Source organism: Streptopelia decaocto (assembly GCF_964273445.1).
Source record: "Streptopelia decaocto genome assembly, chromosome: 3".
Taxonomy (NCBI): Eukaryota; Metazoa; Chordata; class Aves; order Columbiformes; family Columbidae; genus Streptopelia; species Streptopelia decaocto.
In genome coordinates, this window is record NC_138656.1 from 10,080,060 (window position 1) to 10,104,707 (window position 24,648).

Genomic DNA, 24,648 nt, shown 5'->3' on the forward strand with positions numbered 1-24,648 from the left:
AACCACTCTGTGCTGAAAGAGGAAAGGGAGACTGAAGAGTTTGATATAAACTTGAATATTGCATAGTGTACAATTTAACAGTAGGTTTAACTCCTTGAACAAAGCCCTCTTGCAGATATGCTTGCAGCGTATATGATGTGGTTTCTTTGTGACAGGTTGACAAAAGACACAACTCCGTATTCCATTTTAGTCTGAATATTTTTTTCTAGGTACATTAAGAAGTCAGAGTGTTAATATGGGTCAGCATCTCTATGCCAGTCGTGTAGGCTGTTACTTGAATAGCTGCAATGTTTAAAGTCCAGGAAAAAGAACGTTTGAGTGTGGTGTGATGCTATAGTCTCTGTTGAACCTTTTTAAACTACACTTCATAAATACAGGGAAAAGGGTACTAATGTCTGCCTGGAAGCTCAAGGTTTGTATGAGTTTTGTCAGGTAAAAATAATGTTATCAGAGAGTTTTAGATTAATGGTTCTCTGAGATGTGTAGAGTTAATGTTACATGTTACTCACTCTTTCTGTGACCAGCATGTTTGCTGCACTGTGCTAAATGAGATCAGCTTGAGGCTCTGTTCCCTGCCCAGCAACACTCACTGCACTCTGACAGCTGCCTGGATCCCCAGTCTGGTAGAAGCTGTGGCCCCAGAAATGAACATATAAGCCCCTGCTATTGAAGAACATTTGCTCTGATCCTTTAGAGGACCCACCTGTGGTTTAATGCTGCCTACATTTTCATGCTCAGGGTGTTCAGATCATCTTGGGTGCCTGATAACCTAGGTAATTTTGGAGCTGCGAATTCCACTTTTAGGAAGTTAAGACTTTGTCAGATCACAAAAACATTTAAGGTGTAAAGTAGATTGGTTACAGGGTCTGGAATGAATGTGTTTGCCTGGATAAATGAAAATTTGCGTTTTGAAAAATCAACAAATAAGGTCTCTGTTAGCTTCATGAAACAGGAGATGTATTGAACTGGGGAGGAAAATGTAGAGGTGAGAGAGGTGCATTTATTTCTTTGTTTTTCTGTTTCAGATTTTTATGAAGCCAGATTTTGCCTTGGAAGATCCCTTAACATTTAATGCCGTTTTGCCGTGGTCTCATTTTAGTACTGCTGGTGGAAAAGGAAATCGTGATGCAGCTTCCTCTAAGTTACTTCAAGAAAAGGTATGATTTTGATACGAAACGTCATTATCCGTTGCAACTGTTACTTCCTACAAAGAAACTCCACTGCTGCTGTTCTCTACTGTTTGTTGAGACATAGCTATTGTGGGCTTTATCTCTCATTTTACATCAGTCTGCAGATTGTTAATAGTCAATGCAAGAAGCATTGAGAACTTTTTTCCTTGCTAAATAAATCTATCAAATCATGTCAAAAAATGACAATGAGTCATTTCTGTAGTACAAATAGCTGTAAAATGCCTGTAGAAAATCTACATAATTTTGGAGTCTGTTTTCTAACTTTTAATTTTCCCTTCTGTTTAACCTACTAAAGCTTCTAGGAAGTAGTGGGAGGGAAACAAAACCAAACAAACAAAAAGGGGGGAAAAAAAAGTAGCGAGGTGAGGAATTTAAAACATTTAAGAAAAAAATAACATGAGATCTTCTGGAAGATGTTTCCGAATTTCCAGTGGTTAGTCTTCCTGCTCTTCCTCCAGATCAGGAGGAAGAGACAGACTGCTGGAGGATAATTTGATCCTTCTTTGGGTTGTCCTCCACATCTAAAGTTGAAGGAATACTTCTTTGGAGTTTCTTGTGACACTTACTGTCTGAAGGTGAAAAAGCAGTGTCTGGCATAGGCTTTAAACTCGTGAAGTGAGCCCGGCAGCAGCAGGATGGACAATCAACATGGACTTTGAACAGGGAGACCCAGAGCACTCTCTGATGCAGTGGATTGAAAATAAGCCTTTGGATAGCTGTGAGCCACAGTTCTTTTGCCTCCGAAGCCACATGCCTGATAAACAAATTATTATATTGCTTCCTGGTACTGAAATGGGCCCAAATTTGTTATTTTACTTTTTAAGACTGAACTGCACAAGGTTTACATTTACCATGTGTAAATAGGCACCCTGCTGCCATAATTATCCTTACCTCCAGTCACTGTTTTACAGTAGAATTTGGAAAACTCTGCCTTAAGCACACATGTTTAGGCTCTTACTGCTTTTGCACTGCTGCTGACCTACTTGAACAATTTCCCCCTGACAGTTTTTTCTTCCTTACCTCCTCCTATGTCTCAACCTACATTGGAACTGTAAACTCTTTGAGGCAGGTACTATAATTTTGTTCTGTTCTTCTACCTCACTTTGCATAATGGGGCATCTGGTTGGTAAAAATCACATAAAGAAATGATCGTAATAGCCTTTTCTCTGATCCCAGTGTCACAGTCTGTCTCAGGTGTTCCTGTGGGCCAGGTGTGTCACAGTTCGTTGGCCGAGGATGTTTTGATTAAACATATTAAAAAAAGATGAGTTTGCATATTGTATAAATCTCCAGTGTTAAATACATGCAGGTTGAAAACAACTATAAGAAGGAAACATTCCCCAGCTGATTTTGTTTCCATCTTTGGATGGGCCTTTTGAAATTCAGCATGAGGTTTGAGTGCTTGGTGCCCCTTAGCAACCAGGTCGTCTGAGTATTAACATTCAGCTGAGTATCCTAATGCCTCAGTCCTATGAGTTTGCATATTCAGCATAAGCCAGAGCACAGCTTTTGCAGCTCAAATAATAAGGCCAGTCCAGTGGCCTGGTAACTGTTCAACACAGAGAATTTAAATTTCAGGTTCTAAACATGTAGGAATACTCTGGGAATCCTACAGTGTCAGCACACAAGAAATACATTTAATAGGAACTCCAACTGGTTGGCAAAAACCAACTGCAGCTGGTGATATCCTGAGGATTTTTGTACAGAGAAGGTGCTGCAGCCTTTTCAATGAATAGAGGCAATCCAAAGCCACATCATCAAGTATAGTTAGGCTGCATCTTCAACAACTGCAGTGACCCAAAGTACGTAGCATATATGCATGAATATACTGTTTTTACTTGCAAGCCAGTATCTAGAGCTGTCTCCTGGTTAATGGCCATATTTAACAAGGCCAGCGTGCAACCATGTGGTACAAAAGCTTTCCTACCTTGTCATTTTCAAGCCGGAGAGGCATCCAGTCAGCTGTCTCAAAGTGATTTTGAGTTAATAAAACAAATTATCAAACCATGAAGGGTAGTTATTTGCTTGCTAATCTGACAAAGGGTTTTAATTTTTATTAGCAAAATTTCCTCATGATACAAAAAGTCAAATACCTTGAAAGTAGATTTGCATGATGCTAAGCTTTCCCAGTCATAACAACACTGTTTTTCTTCTTCCATCTTCTTTCTAGCTGAGCCATTATCTGGATATTGTGGAAGTCAATATTGCTCATCAGATTTCTCTGCGCTCAGAAGCATTTTTTCATGCAATGACCTCCCAGCATGAGTTGCAGGACTACCTCAGGAAAACCTCCCAGGCTGTAAAATTACTTAGAGAAAAAATTTCCAAAATTGATAAAGTAATGTGTGAAGGATCACTTCGGGTTTTAAGACTGTCACTCACCAGAAATAACTGTATAAAAGCATACAATAAACTGAAGTTAATGGCTACTGTACACCAAACACAGCCCACAGTACAGTTGCTGCTATCTACATCTGAGTTTGTTGGAGCTTTGGACTTAATAGCAACAACACAAGAGGTGTTACAGCAAGAGCTTCAAGGCATTCACAGTTTCCGGTAGGTAACCATCTAGGAAACTAATAAATGCAAAAAGAGCTAGAATGTGTTTAGCATATGATGTTGGCTGAAGGTGTTTGTTTTACCTTTGTTTGTTCATTCTTGGAGGACATAGTACAAAAGGTACAAAATGTAAATGTTGGCATAAGCAGTGTGACTAATGCATATACCAGAGATAGATGGTTTTGTGGTGGTGTGGTTTGTGGTTTGGTTTTTTTTTTTGGGGGGGGGGGGGGGGGGGGGTGGTTGGGTTTTTTTTTTGTTTGTTTGTAGTTGTTGTTGTAGCCCACAGCTGAGAGTTGGTTTCCAGGGGGTGATCTGCAGTCCTCATGCATGTGGCACAGCTGCACTCCAGGCCTCTGTCTTTAGCTACTGACCTGCGTTTGTGGTGTTACAGGAATATGCGTGGACCATGTGTTGAATAGGTCAGCCTCCAGCCTGTGCTTGTGCTGGAAGAAGCTTAGCAAGCAAAAGCTTGTGCAGAGCTATCAAAGTGTGGTCTGAGGCTGATGACTGGTCAGATGGGACTTGTTCAGCACTGTCTGCTCTTGTGGAGAGCTGTATTTACAGTGGCCAGGGGGTGCCTCCTCTTGCTCTGTCTGACTGACTCCACTAGATACAGGCCTCCAACAAGACTCCATCCCATTGACCACAACTCTCTGGCTTCTTTCCTTCAGCCAGTTCACAGTCCACCTCACTACCTGGTCGTCCAGACTGCACTTCCTCAGTTTAGCTGTGAGGACGCTGTGGGAGGCTGTGTCAAACGTGTTACTGAAATCAAGATGTTTGTTACAGTGATGGGAATTACTGAGTCCAGGGTCCTGTGCTGGCTGCTTCTGTAAACAGTGGATGCTTAGAGCTCCACTTGGGAGATGTCTCTGGACCGGGCAAGGTCCTCTGTGATATGCAAGAGTATTAATACAGTAGAATCCTTTTCGCTGATGTAAAGTAGGCTATCATAGCCATCATATACAGTTTAAAAGTGTGGTATGCAAAGCTGCCATTGTGGTATGATGCTAACAGCAGTATGTTAAATCAGCTCTGAGGCTTGCATCAACCTGTTGTGGAGTTGTATACTGAGTTATATATAAGTTGATGCTGCTGTTGTTTGCTTGTTTGTTTTGATAAAGGTTATGTGGTTCCTGCAACCTGGTGGTTCCCAGCTTGCATCATAAAAATATGGTTGTTGCTCAGTAATTGTAAAATGAATGTTCAGAACTTTATATGGTTGCTACTCTCATGTGTCTGTTCGCATGAGCTTCTCTTCTAAAACCACTTCTAGCTGGTCTGGAAAAGACTCAAATTTTATGTAGAAGAGAACTCAGAAAAAGTCTTTAAAAAAATGGCTTTTTACATTAAAAAAATTAGAGAGCTAATAAACCATTGGGAAGAAAGCTTTTAGAAGCTGTTAGTCTTTTTTTTTAGCTTAGATTGTCCACCTTCAGGCACCTCAGCACAGTTTCTTTCCTCTTTACTGTTTCTGTTCTCAGCCACTTGATTATGGTGCACAGCCCTTGTCTGAGTCACATTCATATTTACCTTGAGGTAGTGAGTGTACTTCTGCAACCCTGTGACAGCATCAGAATCAGTTGTGTTTTGTGATCAAGTAACCTACGTACTACATCAGCAGAGTGCAATTGTGTTGTCATCGTGATTGGTATACATGATGTCCCAAGAATGTGCCATTATTTTAAAATTACAGTCAGATGTGGAATATATTTGCATGTAAATAGTCATCTTGTCTGTATAAAGTGATTTCTTGAATTATGCTTTATTGGTTGGTTTGGTAGAGTTAAAAATAGTGATGGGAGTGGGAAATGTTCCCTCTGCTTTGGATATTGAAACTTCAGAAAGGTGAGTTAAATGCAGTTTAAGTCATCACCCCATCAGAGATGGAAGTGCAGGTGAGGAAACCAGCATAGTTGTTCCCAAGTCTCACAGTGGCCTGCATATGTAGCGTGTCTGGAGAAATAACATGCAATTCAAAGATAGATATCTTGATAAAACTTTTCAGTAGAATGTTGTGGGTTTAAAAATAAATCAAATTTTAAAAATTTAAATTGATGCCATACACAAATACTCCATCTTTTTCCAAGAAATATCAGTTGAATGTTTTTGCTCTGCTTTAGGCAAGGATGACGCAATTTTCAATAGAGTTAAATACCTGATTTATTTTAAGAAGGGAGTAACTTCTAAATCAGTATCTCTTTTTTTCTAAACAATTAGTATCTCTTTTTCCTAAATAATTTTTATCTTATTCTTAAAAAAATCTTGTTGCCTTAGTGTTGTGCGTGACAGCTTGTAGAATTTGCTTGTGAACTGACAGCTTTAAATTGAGTCATGTCATAGAATCATTCCATATAAAGCAGTAAGAAAACTACTCACATCATCCGTATACAATAACTTTTCTCTTCTTGTCATGCTATACACAGAAAAAATGTCATTTGATTCTAGCTCTAGCAAAAAATGAAAGCACCTTAATGGTGCTTTGAGATAATAAATTGGTGTCTTTAATCTAGATTAAATATCCCCAGTGATTATATGTGTCAGTCATAATTGTATGGTTATTGCTTGCTAGTACTATAGGATAGAGTTAAAGTTTTAGATCTCTTTAACCTTTTCAAGTTCATCTTTATAGTTACACAAAAGAATACTTAACATGTTAACTAAGTCACAGATCTATATTGCCAATTTTTACATTGTTTTCACAATCCTTGTCGGGGTTATGGAGATACAGTAATTTTTTTCTTGCACAGGCATGCTGGCATACCACAAACACCTGGAAAAAATAGTTCTCATCTGTGTATTTTACAAGAGGTTTTTACCCTACACTCATAATTTTACATAGCAGAATTGTAGTATTCAGTCATTGAAAGGACCTGATGTGTGATTGGTACCTCTTAAGAGACCATTGCCAAGGTGTTTTGATGGAGTACCAATGAAGGTTTGAGTTATTCTGGCGTGTTTCAGGGTGGAGTGGTTTTTATTGTTGTTAGCGGCTGGAACGTCTTCAGCAAAGTGGTGGTAGTGAGTGCTGGGAGCTCTTGTTGGATGTTTCCACACGTGAGGTTTGAGAAGGCAGGTTACCTTGTGTTTCAGGGTAGTTAAGCACAGTTACAGAAATAAGTTACCAAAGAGTATCTTTGTGCTTGCCTTTGTAAGAGCCTTTGTCTTGTGGGTATTAGTCCTGCAGTTAAGTTTTGCAACTCCAGTCATTACATTGCAAATAATAACCTTTAGTTTTTTTCTGTTGGGTTTGTTTTGAAATGTCCATGATGCAACTGACTTGGATTTTCTAGAAGCCCTTTTTGCTTAAATTAAATGTCCAGTTTGTCCATTCCAGCCAATTCTTGACCAACAATTTCAAAAGCAGGCACATCCCTGGTCATCTTAAAATTAAAGAAAATTAATGTGTTTAACTCAGCTGGGCCAGCTGCACCAACGCTAAATTAAAACCAGTGAGCCATGTGGGTTCATTCTCTCCATTTTGTATATGGGTTTATTTAAAATGTCGCAGCTCCTGTTAATTCTTATGGCAAGGTGTCTTTTTCTTAAAAAAAAAAAAAAAAAAGAAAAAGCAGTCTTGATTTTTACACATACTTGGTGCTGTCAGTGGAAGTTGGAAAGCCTGAAGTGTTTGACATCTTTGAAATTCCTACTTTTACTCTGGTAAAAGTTTCTCTAGCGGCACAGCTTTTAAAGACTGGTTGACATTTCTGATGTGAAACTTTCTTGTGGTTTTGTGTGACAACAGTCTGCAAAATATGGTTTAAAATCTGCAATACATGGAAAAAAATATTTTTAGTTTAGAATAGCATAGAAATAGCAAATTTGAAAACTATTGTGTGTTCTCTGAAAGCCATCCTGTCACATAAAGCTATTACAGTGTCTCAGTCATGGGAATTGAATCTGTGACCACATTAAAAGCTCCATTGTTTGAAGTGGAGGAACTTGTGGACTGATGAGCTGAGGACCTGGACAAGCAAAAGAAGTATTCCTTCTTTTTAACACCTGTATACTGACAAGCACCAAGTGTTCTTGGCTCTGGTTCACTTCTTTGGGAAGAGAAGGTACTTGGCACCTTCTGAAGTGGGGGTAAAAGAGCCCCACATCCAATTTTTACCCTCCATCAATACTCAAGTCGACGTGTTTTGCTGCAAGGTGATGGTGCCTCTGAACAAGGCATGATTTCAGCTGCTCTAACAAGTGGAAGATTTGAGACCCCATTAAGCCAGCGTTGATTGCATGGAAATTACCTGCTGGGTGGTTATTTTCTTTAACTGTGAACTAATGATTCGTTTTCAGGTTGATTATTTAGCTCATATCTCAATGGCTGTTTTTCTTAGGCATCTTGGCTCACAGCTTTGTGAACTGGAAAAGCTGATAGATAAAATGATGATTGCAGAATTTTCAACTTATGCTCGCAATGATTTAAATAGACCCTTAGAAGATGATTGCCCAATTCTAGAAGAGGTATGTCTGTTATTGAAATAAACTGTCTGATGAATATGTTTGAATCTTTAACATACTTAATTAGCATCGACTAATTCACTCAGGTCCCTAAGCAACATTATCATTTTATTCATTTTATACTATTTCTCTTTTTGTCTAGACTTCCCCCACCCCCTGGCCTTTTTTTGAGTTTGATAAAATTAAATAATTGTAACTAAACTCATGGAACTGCAATCCAGCCCTACTTATTTTTTTTCAAAATAGTAAGTTCTTCTTTTTTCTGATTAAATGTATACTGAGTTCACTTCATGACTTCAATGTGTAAGTGGAGAAGAACATGGGCTGTTATCTACTTGACTGTAAAAATTCAGTTTTGCAGTGAAAGCTGATATTTGCACGTCGCTCTCATTCTGTCTCCCTGTGCATGTGTGGGTGTTTACATAAAGCATATGGTTGCCCTGAATATGTGCTTCATTTGCAGTATATACTCCTCATTGCTTTCAAGATCATAAACATCTGAAAATTAGGCTATTATGATTGCTTTCTAGACAGGAGAAGATTTTTCTGGATTTTGCCTGTACAATTCTTGAGTAATTGCTAGACCCTATTAACTGTTTAGTCTTGTTTCATCCATGGGTTTTATGAAATTTAGTGAATGGCAGTAGCAGTTAAATCTTCCCATTTCTGCCCTATAGTTTCTTCACACCCCCATGCTGCCATGTGATAGATTCTTACTTGTGCTGGTGCAATTGTATTTAGTGTCATGCTTGCTCAGGGTAAGGAAACTCTTTAGTCTGTAGAAATATCCATGTTTTTAAGCACAACTGGATGAGCACAACTGAGGAACCAGGCATGAAAGAGGCTGGGAGGGACTCTGTGAGTTGTCATTGCTACAGGGAGCTTTGCATAGTTAAAGCGTGACAGTAGTCTCGAAGTGCTTTGCTGATTAAAATACTGTTCACCATGTATTAGATACACAAACTTTCTTACTGCTGTGCAATTTCTTTAAATTCTTTCTTGTCCTCACTTTGATATTTTAGTGTGTTTTATTTTTAATTTTTTTTTCTTGATAGGAGAGACTTGTATCACTAGTATTTGGACTTCTAAAACAAAGAAAGCTAAATTTTTATGAAATATATGGAGATGAAATGATTGTTACTGCAAAGAACATCATTAAACAGGTAAGCCAAACGCTTCTAACATAACTGACAAGGTTGCTTCAACCCCTTACAAACTATTTTGAAAGCAGTTAAGAACAGCTCTGATGAAGTTTTTTAGTGGCTGTTGGTGTCTTGTTCAGAGCAGCTGATCTTGCAGACCCTAAGGACTTCCTGAAGCACAGAGGTCTGTTTGCAGAAAAGACCTGGAAGGAGTATGTAGCATTAGTACAGCAGATCACAGCTTTCTCTGTGCAATTTCTGTAATTACCAAGGTTGGAAAACATCCTTGTCTTTTTCAAAGAGAGCAAGGTAAAGTAATGAAGATGGTAGAAGCGCTTGCCTGTAAAAATTATTTGAAAAATGAACCCTTGTCCACATTGGTGTTGTTATTTGAAAAGATATCCTACCCTAAATGGCAAACCAAAAATCTTCGTAGATAAAACGAGCTAAAACCAACAGATAAACCAAGTCTAGATGACTTCTTTGGGAAAAAATGCATGGAATATTTTGGCTAGCAACATGATGGCTTTTGTTTGCAAACAGAAACTCTAGACTGAACTTCTGAGTGTGTGTTTGGTACTTTTAATTTTACTCATCTTTTTTGTTTGCATACGTATGTGAGAATATTGTGCAAGGGGTATTTTTCCTCCCCTAAAGCTATGTGATTATTTCAAGAGTCACATTCCGATATGTTATGAGCCACCTCTGATTTGTATCTCAAAGGCTGGGAATCAGGTGGCAAGTTTGCCAGCAGAAGACGACAGTTTCTCCTGTCCTTGTGGTACAGCATGCTGTTCAGAGCTGTGCTGGGAACCCAGCTTTTACAAGTCTGGAGGAGGAGCAAGATATTGATGATGATTATTATTATCATTAATTATTGTTAGGATTTTGTTTTAAGCCAGATTGGCTCCCCCAGTCCACTTCACATTGCAGCACCCTGGTTCTGTTGATCTAGTTGTGCAGGGTGGGTTTAAATAAACACAGTCTGATGTTGCTAGTAAATATTGTGGCAGAATTAGAAGACAGACAGGGATGCGTGGAACAGCACCACCACTCTTGTAAGAACTTAGCAATTGTGTGAGCTTTCTTACTTGACCCAAACACAATTTAAATCAGGTTAAGTGCTCCTCCCCCGAGCTGCTTGTTCTCTCCCCCCCCGAAAGCAATGGGTCATTGTCCTGATCTCTGAAAGACTGGAAGAGGATGGGAGTAAGCACTACTTTCTAGTCATGCTGTATTACTCTAAGCCAGGAGAAACAAGAGCATACAGCTATGTGCAGCTGCTCAGGGCCTTCACATAAGGTGTAACACACACACACACACACACCCCCAAAAAAAGAAAAAATAAAAAAGCATGAATACATAACACCAGGATAAAACTCTTCATCTGCCTGTCAGTCTCCAGGCTTTTCACTTGCCTGTGTTGGCAGTCATGAGGAGACATTTTTTCCCTTAAATTCTCTGTTTAGTTGGAAAATAGGCAAGTAGTGCTCCCTGTTTTCCTGCTCATTCTTGATCATAAAGTGCTTTTTCCATTCTGCTGGGAGTATTTGCCTTTATGTTGGATTCTTCAGGCATCACCTCTGCTTGGTAATAGACAAGATTCAATCAACTTCCAATGTGATTTTCTATTGAATGGGGAAAACAGGCAGGATCATAGTATTTCTGTGTGGTGTGTGCAACATGTTTGCATTGTGGCCTGTTATCTCAACTCTTAGAAATATTTTTCCTTATTAAAGGAAACTGTTTCCTTCCCACATCTCAAATGTGCTTCCTGCTCAATTGCATTGCTGGTCAGTTTTAGTCAGGACATAAGTAGTTGCCAGGCAGGTGAAAGAGCAGAGGTTTGTACACACGGGACACACTGTGTAGTTCAAGAACAAGGATCTGCTTTCAAGATGCTTCTGTACTGATCGCTGTTACTCAAAATGCAGGTAAGATCCATGTAGCTTGAGATGGTGGCTGTCAGTCACCATTTGGATTGTACATATTTACTTAAAAGCAAGATGAGTTTGTTCACTACTGACTCATTTGATCAGGTATTGATTGACATTTGGGAGAAAACTGCGATTTTAGTCTAAATTGATTTGATTTGTATCTAGAGTAATGTGAAAAGACATCACTGAACAAATTGCTGTAAAGCGATAGGTATATTTGGAATGAAAATCAGTTGTTCTGGAGACCTGAAGAAACTGGCCAATTTTGTATGTAACAGTTGAAAAGCAAATATCCTTTGAGGAAAGGCCACACCATAGCAATAAAGGTGTGGAAAAGTCTCTGGACAGAGGCAGGTGGTGCCCTGGAGGTGAAGAGGAGGACAGACAAACAGCAAATACCATGTCTGCTAGGAGAGCAGTTGAAACTGGGTCTGCCTTCACACCTGAAAAGACAGGATGTGTGCTTCCACACTACCCTGCAGCTCTTCATTCCAGTTTAGGTTAGATCCCAGGTCCTGTATTTGAAGCTGAAAAAGGTTGTCAACCAGCATCTTACAAAGTCAGTCACTTTGGAAGGGGGAAGAATATGGATTCTATTCTTAAGTACGTGACCTGAGAGACAATTTTGACACAATGCTTAGCATCCATCCTCAGAAAAGCAGTTCCCTTTGAAGTGGAGCCCGTGTGCCTTCAGAGCTTAGTACACAGTTGGGAATGTTTTGATCATCTGTATTATGCAAACAGATGTTTGGAGGGTTGGATTTGGGGGTTTCTTTTGGGCTTTTGTTTGTTTGTAGAGAAACAAGTTGTTAAATGCTACAAATACGTGTTTTCTTTATTTTCCTTTTTTAACTTAAGGATTGTGTGTGTTATGAAACTTGGCAGCAGTTAGAAGGAAGCTAAGATCTTGTTTTGTTTTGTTTTTTCCCCTTTAAATTTGACAGTGTGTGGTTAATACGGTATCGCAGATAGAAGAAATAGATACAGAAGTGGTTGTTAAGTAAGTATACAGTCAGATTTTTTTTGGTGGTGGTGGGTGGGTATAGGAGATGGATGGTTTTTAGCATAGATAAATTTATCATTCTAATTTTTGCTTAAATTTCCCTATAATTAAGGGTTATCCCTCTCTCTCACCTTAAGCTTCTGCTCCTGTCTGCCTCTCTCAGAATATTGTATATTTCCTTTCTTGTTCAGATTTTAAGGTTACCTTAAATTAAACTTACCTTTAAAATAAATACTGAAATTCTGTAATTTTATGCATCTTATTGCATGAAGTATAAACTACTGTATTTAGGCATATATTTTTTTAACTACATGAAGGCATTCCCTGTTGTCGTAGTCTGGGATTTTGTATTAAAACGTGTCAGTAATTTCAGTACGTCCCCTATGGATGAGAATAGGAGCTATCCAGAGAGGAGACCAGACAACTTCAGACCCAACAAGTGGGTAGGCAGGAACCTCACAAAGCGAAATGACAAGTTCTGTGTCTTGGAAGAAGCAGCTCTTTACAAGAGGAGAGGCAGGAGCTGGGCTGGCTTCAGAGCAGCTTTGCAGGGCAGGACTTGGGGGTCCTGGTGGAGAACTGGTTGTCCATGGATCAGCAGCGTGTCTTTGCAGTCGCAGCCTGAGCCATGTTCATATAGCCAGCAGGTTGAGGGACAAGACAGACATTGAGATCCAGAAGAGGTCACTGGGTTGGGTGAGGGCTGAAGTGGGGAATGTAGGAGGAGCAGCCAAGGGACCTGGGTCCCCCTCCAGCCTGGAGAGGGGAGAACTGCCCACAACTACCCCATGGGAAGGTTGCAGCAGAGCTGTAGACAGAGCCAGGCTCCTCTCAGAGGTGTGCAGGGGAAGGATGAGAGCAAATAGGCACAAGGTGAAATGCTAGTGGAATCTTAGGAAAAATATGTTCCCTGTGAGGATGACCAAACACTGGAACAGGGGCCCAGAGAAGCTGTGTGATTTCTGTCCTGGGACACACTCAAGCCTTGCCTGGTCAGGGCCCAGCAGCATCTTATCTGTTTGGACCTGTATTGAGCAGGAGTTGGACAAGGCACTTCCAGAGGTCCAAGCTCCAGAGGCCCCTGCCAGCTTCTGTGTTTCTGTAGCTCTGTGGTTCATTTGGCTCAGCAAAGGGTTACCCCAATGTAAAAAAAACTAGACCTGCTGATAAAGCATAGTGAGTGGCAGAATCTACCTGGCATTTATACCCAGATTGGGAAAGACTGGGCACAGAGTCATTTTTAAACACTGGATATTTGGTCACCATTCTCCAGTGTTTACTATTCTGCAAACGGGTCCTAACTGTGTATTACAGAGTTTAACTTTTGTTCTGTGACTGACTTTTCTGTCCTTTGCCGCAACCAGCTAACTTGCATTTTAACAGCAGAAGTGATCTTATTGCAATGCAACAAAATAGGCTTAATAACATGGCTTTTGTAACACTTGCAAAATATTTTCATTTAATTTTTTCTGTAAATTTTTTTACACATGATTTCTGAAACTGTTATTAACCCCCCTCCCTCGTTGGCAACACATACTTATCCCAAGGAAAATAACATTATGCCCTGGAAAAAACTAAAAAACTAAACGGTAAATGTGAGGCTTTCATTTTTTTTAATATTATCTATTTTTATATACCTCTTTCCCCGTTTTACTTGCTTACATTTTGGTCATCATGACTGTTGTCCAGGTGATGTCTGTTGTTCTGCCAGATAAGTCTACACAGTTTTCCTTATATTTACCATTCAATTTAAAGCATTTTTATGTGCCAGTAGACATCATAGCCAGTAAACATTTGCTGTGTACTGAACACTGCTCTTTTTTTAGGCTTGCAGACCAGATGAGGATGATGAATTTTCCTCAGTGGTTTGATTTACTGAAGAATATTTTTTCTAAGTTTACCATCTTCCTCAAGAGAATAAAGGTAAGACATTAATTTACCAAGAGCTTCACATAGTTCAGAGATGAAATGGAATGGAATGAAGTTACTTTCCAATTGAAGTCTTAAGGTGTTTGTTTTGCTTATAGAGTTTAAACTTTTGATTGAAAGAAGGATGTGTGATTATTGGCATCCAGGGCAAAAATGATTAGTGCTAACAAAGAGAGCACTGGAAAAGAGATAATACCTCTTGTTGCATGATTACATCCATTTCAGGCTGCTAGGGATTAGGACAGAACTTTTGTATGTGTTAGATTGCTCCAAATGAGGTTTCTTTCACCGTTCTCAGAAACATCTGATATTGGTTACCGTCAAAGATGAGTGGGTCTGTCTCTGAATGCTAATTATACAATAGAAAATAAAGCCAGGATTTAGTTTTATTTCATGGGTAAAAGAAAATGTTTCTCGTGCAAGCTTGTGGCACAGGGTTTTGTTGTTTTTTGTAATAAAAGTTATATTTGATTCCAGGCAACGTTAAATAGTATCCGTAGCGTGGTTTTCTTGGTTCTAGACAAGAACCAAAAAACCAGAGACCTGGAGGACACCTTACAAAAGAACTCTGCTAAAGACAGTACGGTGGACACAGAAGTGGCTTACCTGACTCACGAAGGCATGTTTATAAGCGATGCATTCAGCGAAGGGGACCTCCCATCTGTCGCAGCTGACACTACCTCTCAAAGAAACACTTCGCCAAACAGCGAGCCCTGTAGCAGTGATTCAGTCTCTGAACCAGAGTGCACTACGGATTCCTCATCCAGCAAAGAGCAAACATCGTCTTCTGTTACTCCAGGGGGAGTAGAGATGATGTGAGTAAAATGTGCTGCCCATCTGCACTTTGCAACATGTCAGAAACAAGGTGTTAGGTGCAGGTGGTTGTTTCTGATGATACAGTACAAAAATTACTTTGGAAGAATGTGCTTTTCTACATAAGTGAAGGGGAATGGCTCTCCACCGCTGTCCCTAGATACTGCCATCAGACTGTACTGTCCCCAGCTTGTCTTGGTTTCATTTGCCTCGCTTTGACGTGTGTGTAGTGTTGTGGGTACTGGTTATGTGACTTCTTACAGAAAAGGGCCCCTTCTCCATCTCTTCAGCTTTTGTAGAGAGAGGAGAGATGCAAGTCTCGCTTACATGAACGACTGGTCATTTTGTCATACCTTTAGCTGGCAGAGGCATCTCTGTTCCCCATGCATGTCCCCTATAGCTGTTTTTTTCTGTATTTTTTTAAGGTGGTTTCATGGAACACACCTGGATAGATTCTAGAGAAAAATCTATTGCTCATTGTCAACTCTGTGACTTGCATGATTAAATAAATTTATCTCAGTGCGTTGGTAACATAGGCACTGCTGCCCTGTGGTGCTCCACACTCGGCTTGTAACCTTTTTGGTAACCTTTTGTGTATACCTTATTCATGGCTGCAATTCAGAGCTACCTTTGTAAAAGAGAACCAGGCATGATGTGTGTGGGACTTGGGCACAAGCCATTTCAAAAGCCAGCAGGTCTGGATACAGAGTTTTATGAAGCAAAATTGAAATAGCACTTGTTGCCCTGCTGAAAGATGGAAGATAGCAAGTGGCCTGATCGCTCTAGGAGATTGGTACTCGAGTCTCCGTGCTTTTGTGTTTGAGCAACTGTCAGTTTTGATAGGCACCTGCCCCCTTCAAATCCCAATACTGGCCAAAGAAGATAGATATAAAACAAATATGCTGCGTGTAAAACAAATTCAGGTCTATGTATGTCCAAACATCTGTTGTATGCTGGAAGAGAAATGCAATGTGAAGAGGAGTCCAGGGGGGTTACAGTGAGGAGCAGAGAAGAAGGAGGTTGGATTCAAACTGGTCTGCAGCATTTTGCCAAGTTGGCTAAAAATACACCACACAGCTAGTGCTCTGGAGCAATAAAGTTGTTTCCGAGGCTGGTTGCATAATTTTGTTCTAAAACGAACCTGCTTCATCCCTCTTCTGCTTTCCTTTGCACCTCTGCTCTGTGTTTGGAGCAGGCTAATAAAATTACAGTGTTACAGCAATATTAGTCCAGTTGCTGCTCTGTAGCATCCTGCGTTTTCTCTCTCCTTCATACTGACAGTATGCTCCTTTTGAGCAGCCACGCTGGACCAGAAGATTATTTTAACTAATTACAGGAATGGCAGAACTGTGCTATGCATTAGCCTCTAAACAGTGACAAATCACAGAAAGTTTTTAAAAAAGGACCAGCTTAGGAACCTGAAGTCTAGAGAGCTAATAAAATGACAGTCTATAGAACAAGGTGGTGAGGAGTGCAGATCACTTATATTAGGCCTTACACTTGCACTGGAAGAAAAATGTTGTTTTATCTGTCACCTCTTGTGATGCTCAAGTGTTACAGGAGCTGAGTAAATTTTAGCTCTATAAATGTTAATATTTGTTGTATTAGTAATGGCCATGTCGTGTTTACTCTTAAGCCATTAATGGCAATCAGAATGTGAATTTGAAACAAAATATAAGGATGTGCAGTTGTGCGTTTCCTTGTTAGCGGGACTGACATGACATTGACAGCAGCTTAGGAGATGCCATCTGTACAAAGTGACTTTGGTCGTTAACTGAGTGCATTTGACAGTTGCTGCAAGGCTCTTTCCTTCTTCAATCTGTGAGCAGAAATACTTTTATATATGCATATATATATGTATAAATTTATGCTCAACCAACTGGTTCTGTCATTCGTAGGATCAGCGATGACATGAAGCTGACTGACCTGGAACTGGTCAGGCTGGCAAACAATATTCAAGAGTTGCTTTATAATGCCTCTGATATCTGCCACGATCGTTCAGTCAAGTTCCTTATGGCAAGAGCAAAGGTAAGGCACTTGGGTCAGACTGCTGTTGGTGTCTCACCCTTAATGAGGATTTACTCCAAGTTACTGATTTAATGAGTGAGACTTCTGAACTTGCATTCTCAACTGAAATTAAGTAACTCTTCTTGCTGCCACAGGGACTTGATGTTAATTAATGCCCACAGTACACAGGCATTAACATATCATGTCATTTTAAAGCAATGTGGGTTTCTGCTGCCTTTTTTTTTTTTAATACCCCTTTTTAATATTTTGACTTGCTGTCTTTGGAGATCCATGCAGAGAATATGTATCTATGACAAGGTAGCTGCTTGCACTGCAATCTGCCTTCTCTGTCCCATGCAGGGTTAAATAATGTGCTTCTTAAAATACTAGAAGCCCTCAGACATGCTGACTGGTTATTTCTTTACATCTCTGAATTTTTGTGGTGTTATGTCATCTTACAATGGTTTTCCTTTCATATAGGATGGCTTCCTAGAGAAGCTGAATTCCAGTGAGTTTGTTGCTCTTTCTCGCTTGATGGAAGGCTTTATCTTGGATACTGAGCAGATCTGTGGCCGCAAAAGTATGTCCTTGCGAGGGGCACTTCAGAGTCAAGCCAATAGATTTGTGAACAGATTCCATGAGGAGAGGAAGACGAAACTAAGGTATCTCTGGGTAGAAAACCTTCATGTTGTTACATGAATAATTTTATCAATTACAAGCCAGGCAAACACAATGTTCTCTTGCCAGTTGTACTTAAGAGCAGGGGCTAAAAAAAGCTGTATTAAAACCCAGTTGTTTTAAATTGGTTTACATTTTTACTGTTTCCGTAAGTTAATTTCTTCAAACTAGGTTGTTCTGCAGTTAATAAGGACAGTAACAGCTACAGGATCTACCCAGAAATGACATTGAAGGGCAGGATTTTGTCTCAGGGGTTAAGTAACTTAAGGATAATTGACTCTCAACTGTGTTTTGTGGGATGTTTTTTGTTTGTGGTTGGCTTTGTTTTGTTTTTTTTAAATTTTTTTTTGGGGGGGGTGTTGTGGTTTTTGTTGTTGTTTGTTGTTTGTTTGGGTTTTTTTAAACAAAACAGCAACATACAAACAAAACAAACCCCAAAAAAACACAAACAAAAAAGACACTAAAAAACCTCACCACAACAACTACAAACAACCCAAAACCCCTCCAAAAACAACCATTTAAAGAATTTCACTCCACTTGGGAACAGCCTTCCCAATAATATACATCAAGTCTTTTTGCTCTCGTCCATCAAAAGCTCTTAAAATTCTTGTATTTACATGTTACTTCTGTGGCAGTGATCTTGTAAGGACCTTTATTGCCTAGTGTTATCTTTTTGTCCTCTGTGATAGATTGAATGAATAAATGGTGAGATCTTCTATTTTGCTACTGCCAGTTGTTGGGCACTTCTTTCTAATGAAGATGAATAACATAATGTTAGTCTTGATTCCACAGAATTACAGGCAGAAGAATTTCATTTTCTCAGCGTCCTCTCTTTTGTGTTTCTAACTAGCCTGCTCTTGGACAACGAGCGCTGGAAGCAAGCTGAAGTTCCTGCTGAGTTTCAGGATCTTGTCGATTCGGTGTCAGATGGCAGAATTTCTCTCCCTGAAAAAAAAACAGCAGGTATGTATCTAGCAGTCCTAGTGTTAACTGAATGTATTATCGGCAAATGCTGCTGTTGAATGTTGAAGGACATACTCTGTCACTCTTGATCTGTGCTTGCTCCCTGCCTTCTGGGGGCATCAGAAGGAAGTTGATACTTTTTTTTTTTTTTCCTTTGTTTACTGGTGTTGAAACTTCTTGTGCTTACCTTAAAAGATTTATTTATTTTTGAGAACTCATTTAAGTATTATCACAGGGAGGGAGCTACTTATTTTATATGAGTATTCCCAGTGTAGAGGCTTACGGTCTTTGCACAGATTAAATCTTTCCTCAGAATATACCGCTGAAGTGTTGCACGTGCATGTGTTCAGCCCTCCTCGCTCCTTCCCACTACTTCATCTGCCAGTTGTTCAAATGAGAGGCAGCGTGACATGTGGCTGCTCATGGAATTGAAAACTCATGTACATTCCATTATTTACCTTGCCACAGAAACCTCATTTGACCTCAGACAAGCCACTTTTTTACCTCCTCATGCCCCATTTCCCCATGCACAAAATGGGAATGCATAATGTGTTCGGGGATATTTGTGCAGTATTGCAGCAATGAATGTGTGTGAACAGCTAGAAGAGGAAGAAAACATACATGGAGGGGTAAGAAAATGACAATAGATAAGAAGGAATATAAGAAGGAAATACAGTAGTGTCACAATGGAGAAACCTCAACCCCCCAAAAGGAATATAGTAGAGACGGAGAGCACGTTAGGCAATAATCACTCCAATTATGGAACATGACACCAAAATACCCTCAATTGACCACTGCTCTTAAAGGAAGCTCTTTCAGCTTCCTTCAGGAAGATAGGAAACTGGTGGCATCAATTTTAGCATGAAAAAATGCATTAGTAAGAGCTTCTACTATAAAGCCTGAGGAAGAAGTGGTTTGAAGCTGAAACATTAATGTAAACAGCAAATAATTTGAGAATGTAGATTAGAAAACCTAGTGACTTTTTTCTTCTTTTCTTCTTCTGTTTGTAACCTGTTGTATTTGAAATTTCTAGGTCCATAGTAACTGTGGAACTTTGGAGGATTTTGATCTAAAATCCCAGCAGATAATAAAGTAACTTTACAGTTGGTAATAATTATGATGAGTGGCCAACTGTATAAAAAAATATCATAAAAGAGAGCAGTGTTCCAAAGATTGATTGTGATTTTTTTCAAGCCTTAGCAAACGAACACTAAATTTTTAGAAATAAGCTTTTTTTTGGTGGTACTTTTCAGTTCAACTCATCTCTTCCTTTTTTTGCTACAATGTCTAGCTACTGAAGAAAGAAAGCCAGCTGAATTCCTTATTGTTGAAGGACAAAAATATGCAACAGTTGGGTAAGACATACTCTTTTCTATTAGCAGTGGGTTAGTTGGCAAGAGCTTTTGAATAGAACTGTGATGAATACTAAAAGCTTTATCAATCTTATTTAAATTAAAAAAAAAAAACAACCTTGTCCTTACACAGACTACTTCCTCTTTAGTTCCCAAACAGTTATAAGACATTGCAAGCTCTTCTGTCCGTTAACGTGCTGTTTCTTCTATAAATGACTAGGCTGAAATTTATGGTTTCATTTGAATATTTTTTTTTTCTCAATTATTTAATGAAAACACAGAGTCATGAAAATACAGGTTTGTCTTCACAGCACACTTGTTATTTCTTGTATTAGAGGTTATCTCTGGCAAAAATCATAGAACCATAGAATAGTTTGGGTTGGAAGGGACCTCCAAAGCTCATCCGGTCCATCCCCCCTGCCATGAGCAGGGACATCTTCACCAGATCAGGTTGCTCAGAGCCCTGTCCAGCCTGGGATGTCTCCAGGGATGGGGCATCTACCACCTCTCTGGGCAACCTGGGACAGTGTTTCACCACCCTCATTCTAAAAAATTTCTTCCTTTTGACTAATCTGAATCTCCCCTCCTTTAGTTTAAAACCATTCCCCTTGTTCTATCACAACAGGCCCTACTGAAGAGTTTGTCCTCATCTTTCTTACAGGCCCCTTTAAGTGTTGAAAGGCCACAATAAGGTCTCCCTGGAGCCTTCTCTTCTCCAGGCTGAACAACCCCAAAATACACAAGTCCACTACTGAATGATTACTTATCTCATTCAGAATAAGAGATAAGTTATCGGCTTTCTCAGAAGCTGCACATGCTGTTTCTTGGTATCCTGATTGCTCTGGATTGGAAAGTAGTTTCTTAAAGCTGGTTGTATCAAAGACGTTTTAAAATATGTAATACTCACATACCACTTTCATTTAGGAGCAGCTGTGTGTCCAAAGACTGTGAGACTTAAGCATTAAATATGCATGAGAGTGTTTTTGAGGAGGGAGTAAAACTTGGAAGATCTCCCTCCCCAGAGTTCTAACATCAGTTTAGCCCAAATTTAAAAGTTCTGATTTACGTAATGTCTTTGACCAGCAGTCATTTTAGGAGTTGCTTCATGGTGGTGCATTATTGTTCAATTGGAATGTAAGTTGATGGCTCAGAATTTTGGTGCCAGACAGATGATATCACTGTAAAAGAGCATTTCAGGTTGAACAGGAGTATTTGAACATGGTTTAAGAAATAAAATTTACTTAATAGATGATGTGTTTGATAATCCACCTCTGCCTGTTTGAAACTTGTTATATTTACCTCTATGAAGCAATGTTAGCTTCATGTTGGTGCAAATACTTGTTTCAGTTCTACACACTTCTACATACAGTTTCATTGTATTTAAGCAAATAAAATGCATTCATGAAAAAAAGCTTTGATGTTCCCCAAAAATTCTCCAGGTGTTTATTTGCAGTTGATTGCTCATCATCTTTCTGCACTCTAGTGCCTAAAGGAAAAAAGAGATTTAAGTTTTTGAAATGTTAGAATATCTACTCTCAACATTAGATATTGCCTTAGTTTTCCTGTTGTCTTTGTATATGAATTCAAAGGAGCATACCTGCTGGAGCCTTCCCAGTTTGATCCAGTAGCTCCACGAGGCTCCAGTGCCTGCAGAATTCAGGGGAAATTACGGGTGTTGAGCATCTTTGAATATTTGATACTGTCTCTTCACAGCTGCCTTCTCTTTTTGTGACTCCTTAGCATTCATTCTTTCCAATGGTGGTTGTTGTCTACATTCAGTGGATTTTTATACTTGCTCAAAGTTGGCCAGAATTATACAGTAGTATAAGATAAGAGCTTTGTATTTTTTGTCCCCTGCCAACATCTGTATGGAGACTTCTAGTTCCACAGTAGATTTTTGGAAATTAATAAGTTATACCAATCAACCTGAGAGATTTTTCTCTCATAAGTTAAGTACTTTTTCCATGCACCATCCTGTGGAATAGGTATTCTTTATAAATATCTTTTGTATATCTTATGTTTTACTTCTACTTCAGATTGTGTGATGGGTTTATTTAATGCTGTAATCTTTAGCATTAGGTAGCTTTCTGTCAACATGAGTGTCCTGTGTTTGATTTTTTTTCCAGCATATTCTGTGCACTGAGATGACATATTTGGCTGTTTCCTCTCTTGTAGGACAGTATTGCTGTTAATAAGAATAATCCTTGAGTACTGCCAGTGTGTGGATAACATTCCTTCCATCACCACTGACATGCTTACCCGCCTGTCTGATTTACTGAAGGTATGACTCCAAATGTACCATCTGTGCTCACTGGGAGTATTTAAGGTGGAGAAAATGTCTTATTCTCTGTAATGCTTCATGTGCTTTTTTGATTTCATATAAATGATATAAATTGTCTAGAAGTGATTGTGTTTGTTACTGTGCCATAAGGTAGCCTTTTAAGCTAAGGGCATTAAAGATGCAGTTTGTGTGAATTAACTTTGGGAAGGCTGTCTTTCCTCTTCTTTAGCTGGAGTATTGGAAATCCCATCTAGCAGTGTTTGTCACAGCTGCCTGTCCTTCAGGCTGGGTGTAGGATTAATGCTTCTGAAGAAAAAGCAATTTGATCTCAGATGCCACAGAGATATATCTATGTACAGGAAGGAAATTAATCCCTTATTTTTTTACAAGTCAGTAGAGGTATAGTCAGCAGAAGCATGAAAAATAGTGTGGGATGAAGCTTCTGTTGTAAATGTAAAGATGATGGAAGACCAGGACCTTTTTGTCATTTATTTCTCGCTAGGGAAGTGCAAACTCGGTAAAGCACAGATACTGCAAGGTAATAGAAGTAAGCAATAGTGAAAGGAGCACATGAATGCATCTTGAAACTGTCATATATACATATATATATACATACACGTATATATATGTGTATATATATGTGTGTGTATATATATATATATATATATGTATGCTCCAAAGCCTAGCAGTTAATTTATTTGAAGGTTTTCACGTGTGTCTCTGCTGCCTACAAAGGTTATGTCTGGTATTAGAGTTATAAACATAGGCATAATCTGTAAAAGACGAACAGATTCTACTCTCCAAAAGTGTATTTTACGTAAGATGGGGGACAGAAGAAGGGAAATGCAGCCTAGAAGATGGACTTTTAAATAATCTTCCTGTTGGTGATTCTTACCTGAATAACTGGATGCAGGAACACTCCTCCCCGCAGTCATCATTCAGATTCATCCACAAACCTTCTGCTTTGAAGGCACTATCCAAGGCAAAGCAGTCAGTCTGGAACTGGGAATGCCCCTCTTCACCTCTTGTTCTCCAGCTGCTGCTTCACTCAGGTCTTACAGCACCTTTTTGCAGGTAGAATAGCAGTAGATGCTTTAAACTTGGCCAGATTTGCATCTCTGTGTTACTTCTCTCTCCCTACCATATCTTGTTCTGTCTAGCTCTATGTAATTTGTGTTTTATTCCTTGATATTCACTTGTCACATGCAGTTAAATTATTGCATTTCCTGTCTGACAGCAAGGTGCCATCAGTTGGAGAGATGACAAGAGCAGCTAGCAAAAACAAAAGCTCATTTATTACATTTTGAACAAAACAAGAGCCACCCAAGGTGTCCTTGCAGGTTGACAGCTGTCAGAGCTAGCAAATTTTGAAGGTAGTGAGAGCTAGTCTTTATTGTAATGGAAGCTGCAAAGTGTTCCCTGGTAGTGAAATTCCAGGCCATTTTGAACTGTGGCTGCACACAGAATGAAGTGACACCTGTGTATGAAGAAAAACAGGTTTGTAATTACTGGAGTCATTTAGCTGGTGCAGGTAAGAGAAGGTAGGCAGCCATGGTGCCAGAATGCAGAAATGCTTTCCTCCAAGCAGTCACAAGGAGGGGGTATTGCTCTTTTGATGTTTTGGGTATGCTGCTTCCTTGCTGCTTTGTCTGCAGCAGGCCATCTGGTAACAGTAATAGCTACAAAAGGCAGGGGGAGAGTACAAGTGCCTATCATCCTTTATAGAGCATGTTTTTAATGGTCTGCCGTGCAGTCAATCAGTTGGTGCTAACCTGAGCTAAATACCTCAGAGCAGCTTTAGGCTGTGTAGGATGTATCTGTCTGTTCAGTGGGTCTACTCCTGGAGTCCACCAGGAGGCACAAGAAAAGGTCCTGGTGTTTGAATGTCAGACAGTTTCGGATCCTGACTGCTGTCTGAGAGCAGAGCAGATTATGCCTCTCGCAGGTTGGGGCCACATGTAGCTCAGGTTCAGTTGCGGCACTAGGTCTGGTTTGCTCTTCTGGCCTTGGATACACCACGCTGGCAGAGTGGTTTGCAGTGCTCACAGCATGTCCTCTCTGCTCCTCAGTTTTGTGACTTACTCCAGCTAATAGACAGAACAATTTTTTACTATTTTTACTCAAGGGGGGTTGAAATTTTCGGTTTGTTCTTAATGTTATCATGGAGCAAGACCCACAAAGCGGGATTGTGGCCCCGCAAAAGAGGAGCTCTTTGTGATTGAAAATTCCCTGTGTTGCAGACACAAGCTGCAAGAGCAACCTCATCACAATTCTTTGTGGATCTTTCTTTGGGTGTAAAAGAAAGGGTCAGCTCTCTGTAGGTTTTG

At 39.6% G+C, this 24,648-nt stretch overlaps 1 protein-coding gene across 1 annotated transcript in view; it reads left to right on the forward strand.

Moving 5' to 3' along the window:
• The window catches only part of VPS54 (VPS54 subunit of GARP complex), a 51,204-nt gene that overhangs the window by 15,635 nt on the left and 10,921 nt on the right, over window positions 1–24,648 (forward strand). The window contains exons 7-18 of the mRNA XM_082049062.1: window positions 1,026–1,157; window positions 3,361–3,746; window positions 8,093–8,219; window positions 9,272–9,379; window positions 12,240–12,295; window positions 14,125–14,221; window positions 14,705–15,042; window positions 16,939–17,068; window positions 17,528–17,709; window positions 18,576–18,688; window positions 19,980–20,043; window positions 22,216–22,321. Of these exons, the coding sequence (XP_081905188.1) occupies window positions 1,026–1,157; window positions 3,361–3,746; window positions 8,093–8,219; window positions 9,272–9,379; window positions 12,240–12,295; window positions 14,125–14,221; window positions 14,705–15,042; window positions 16,939–17,068; window positions 17,528–17,709; window positions 18,576–18,688; window positions 19,980–20,043; window positions 22,216–22,321 (1,839 nt within the window). The remainder of the gene's footprint in view (window positions 1–1,025; window positions 1,158–3,360; window positions 3,747–8,092; window positions 8,220–9,271; window positions 9,380–12,239; window positions 12,296–14,124; window positions 14,222–14,704; window positions 15,043–16,938; window positions 17,069–17,527; window positions 17,710–18,575; window positions 18,689–19,979; window positions 20,044–22,215; window positions 22,322–24,648) is intronic.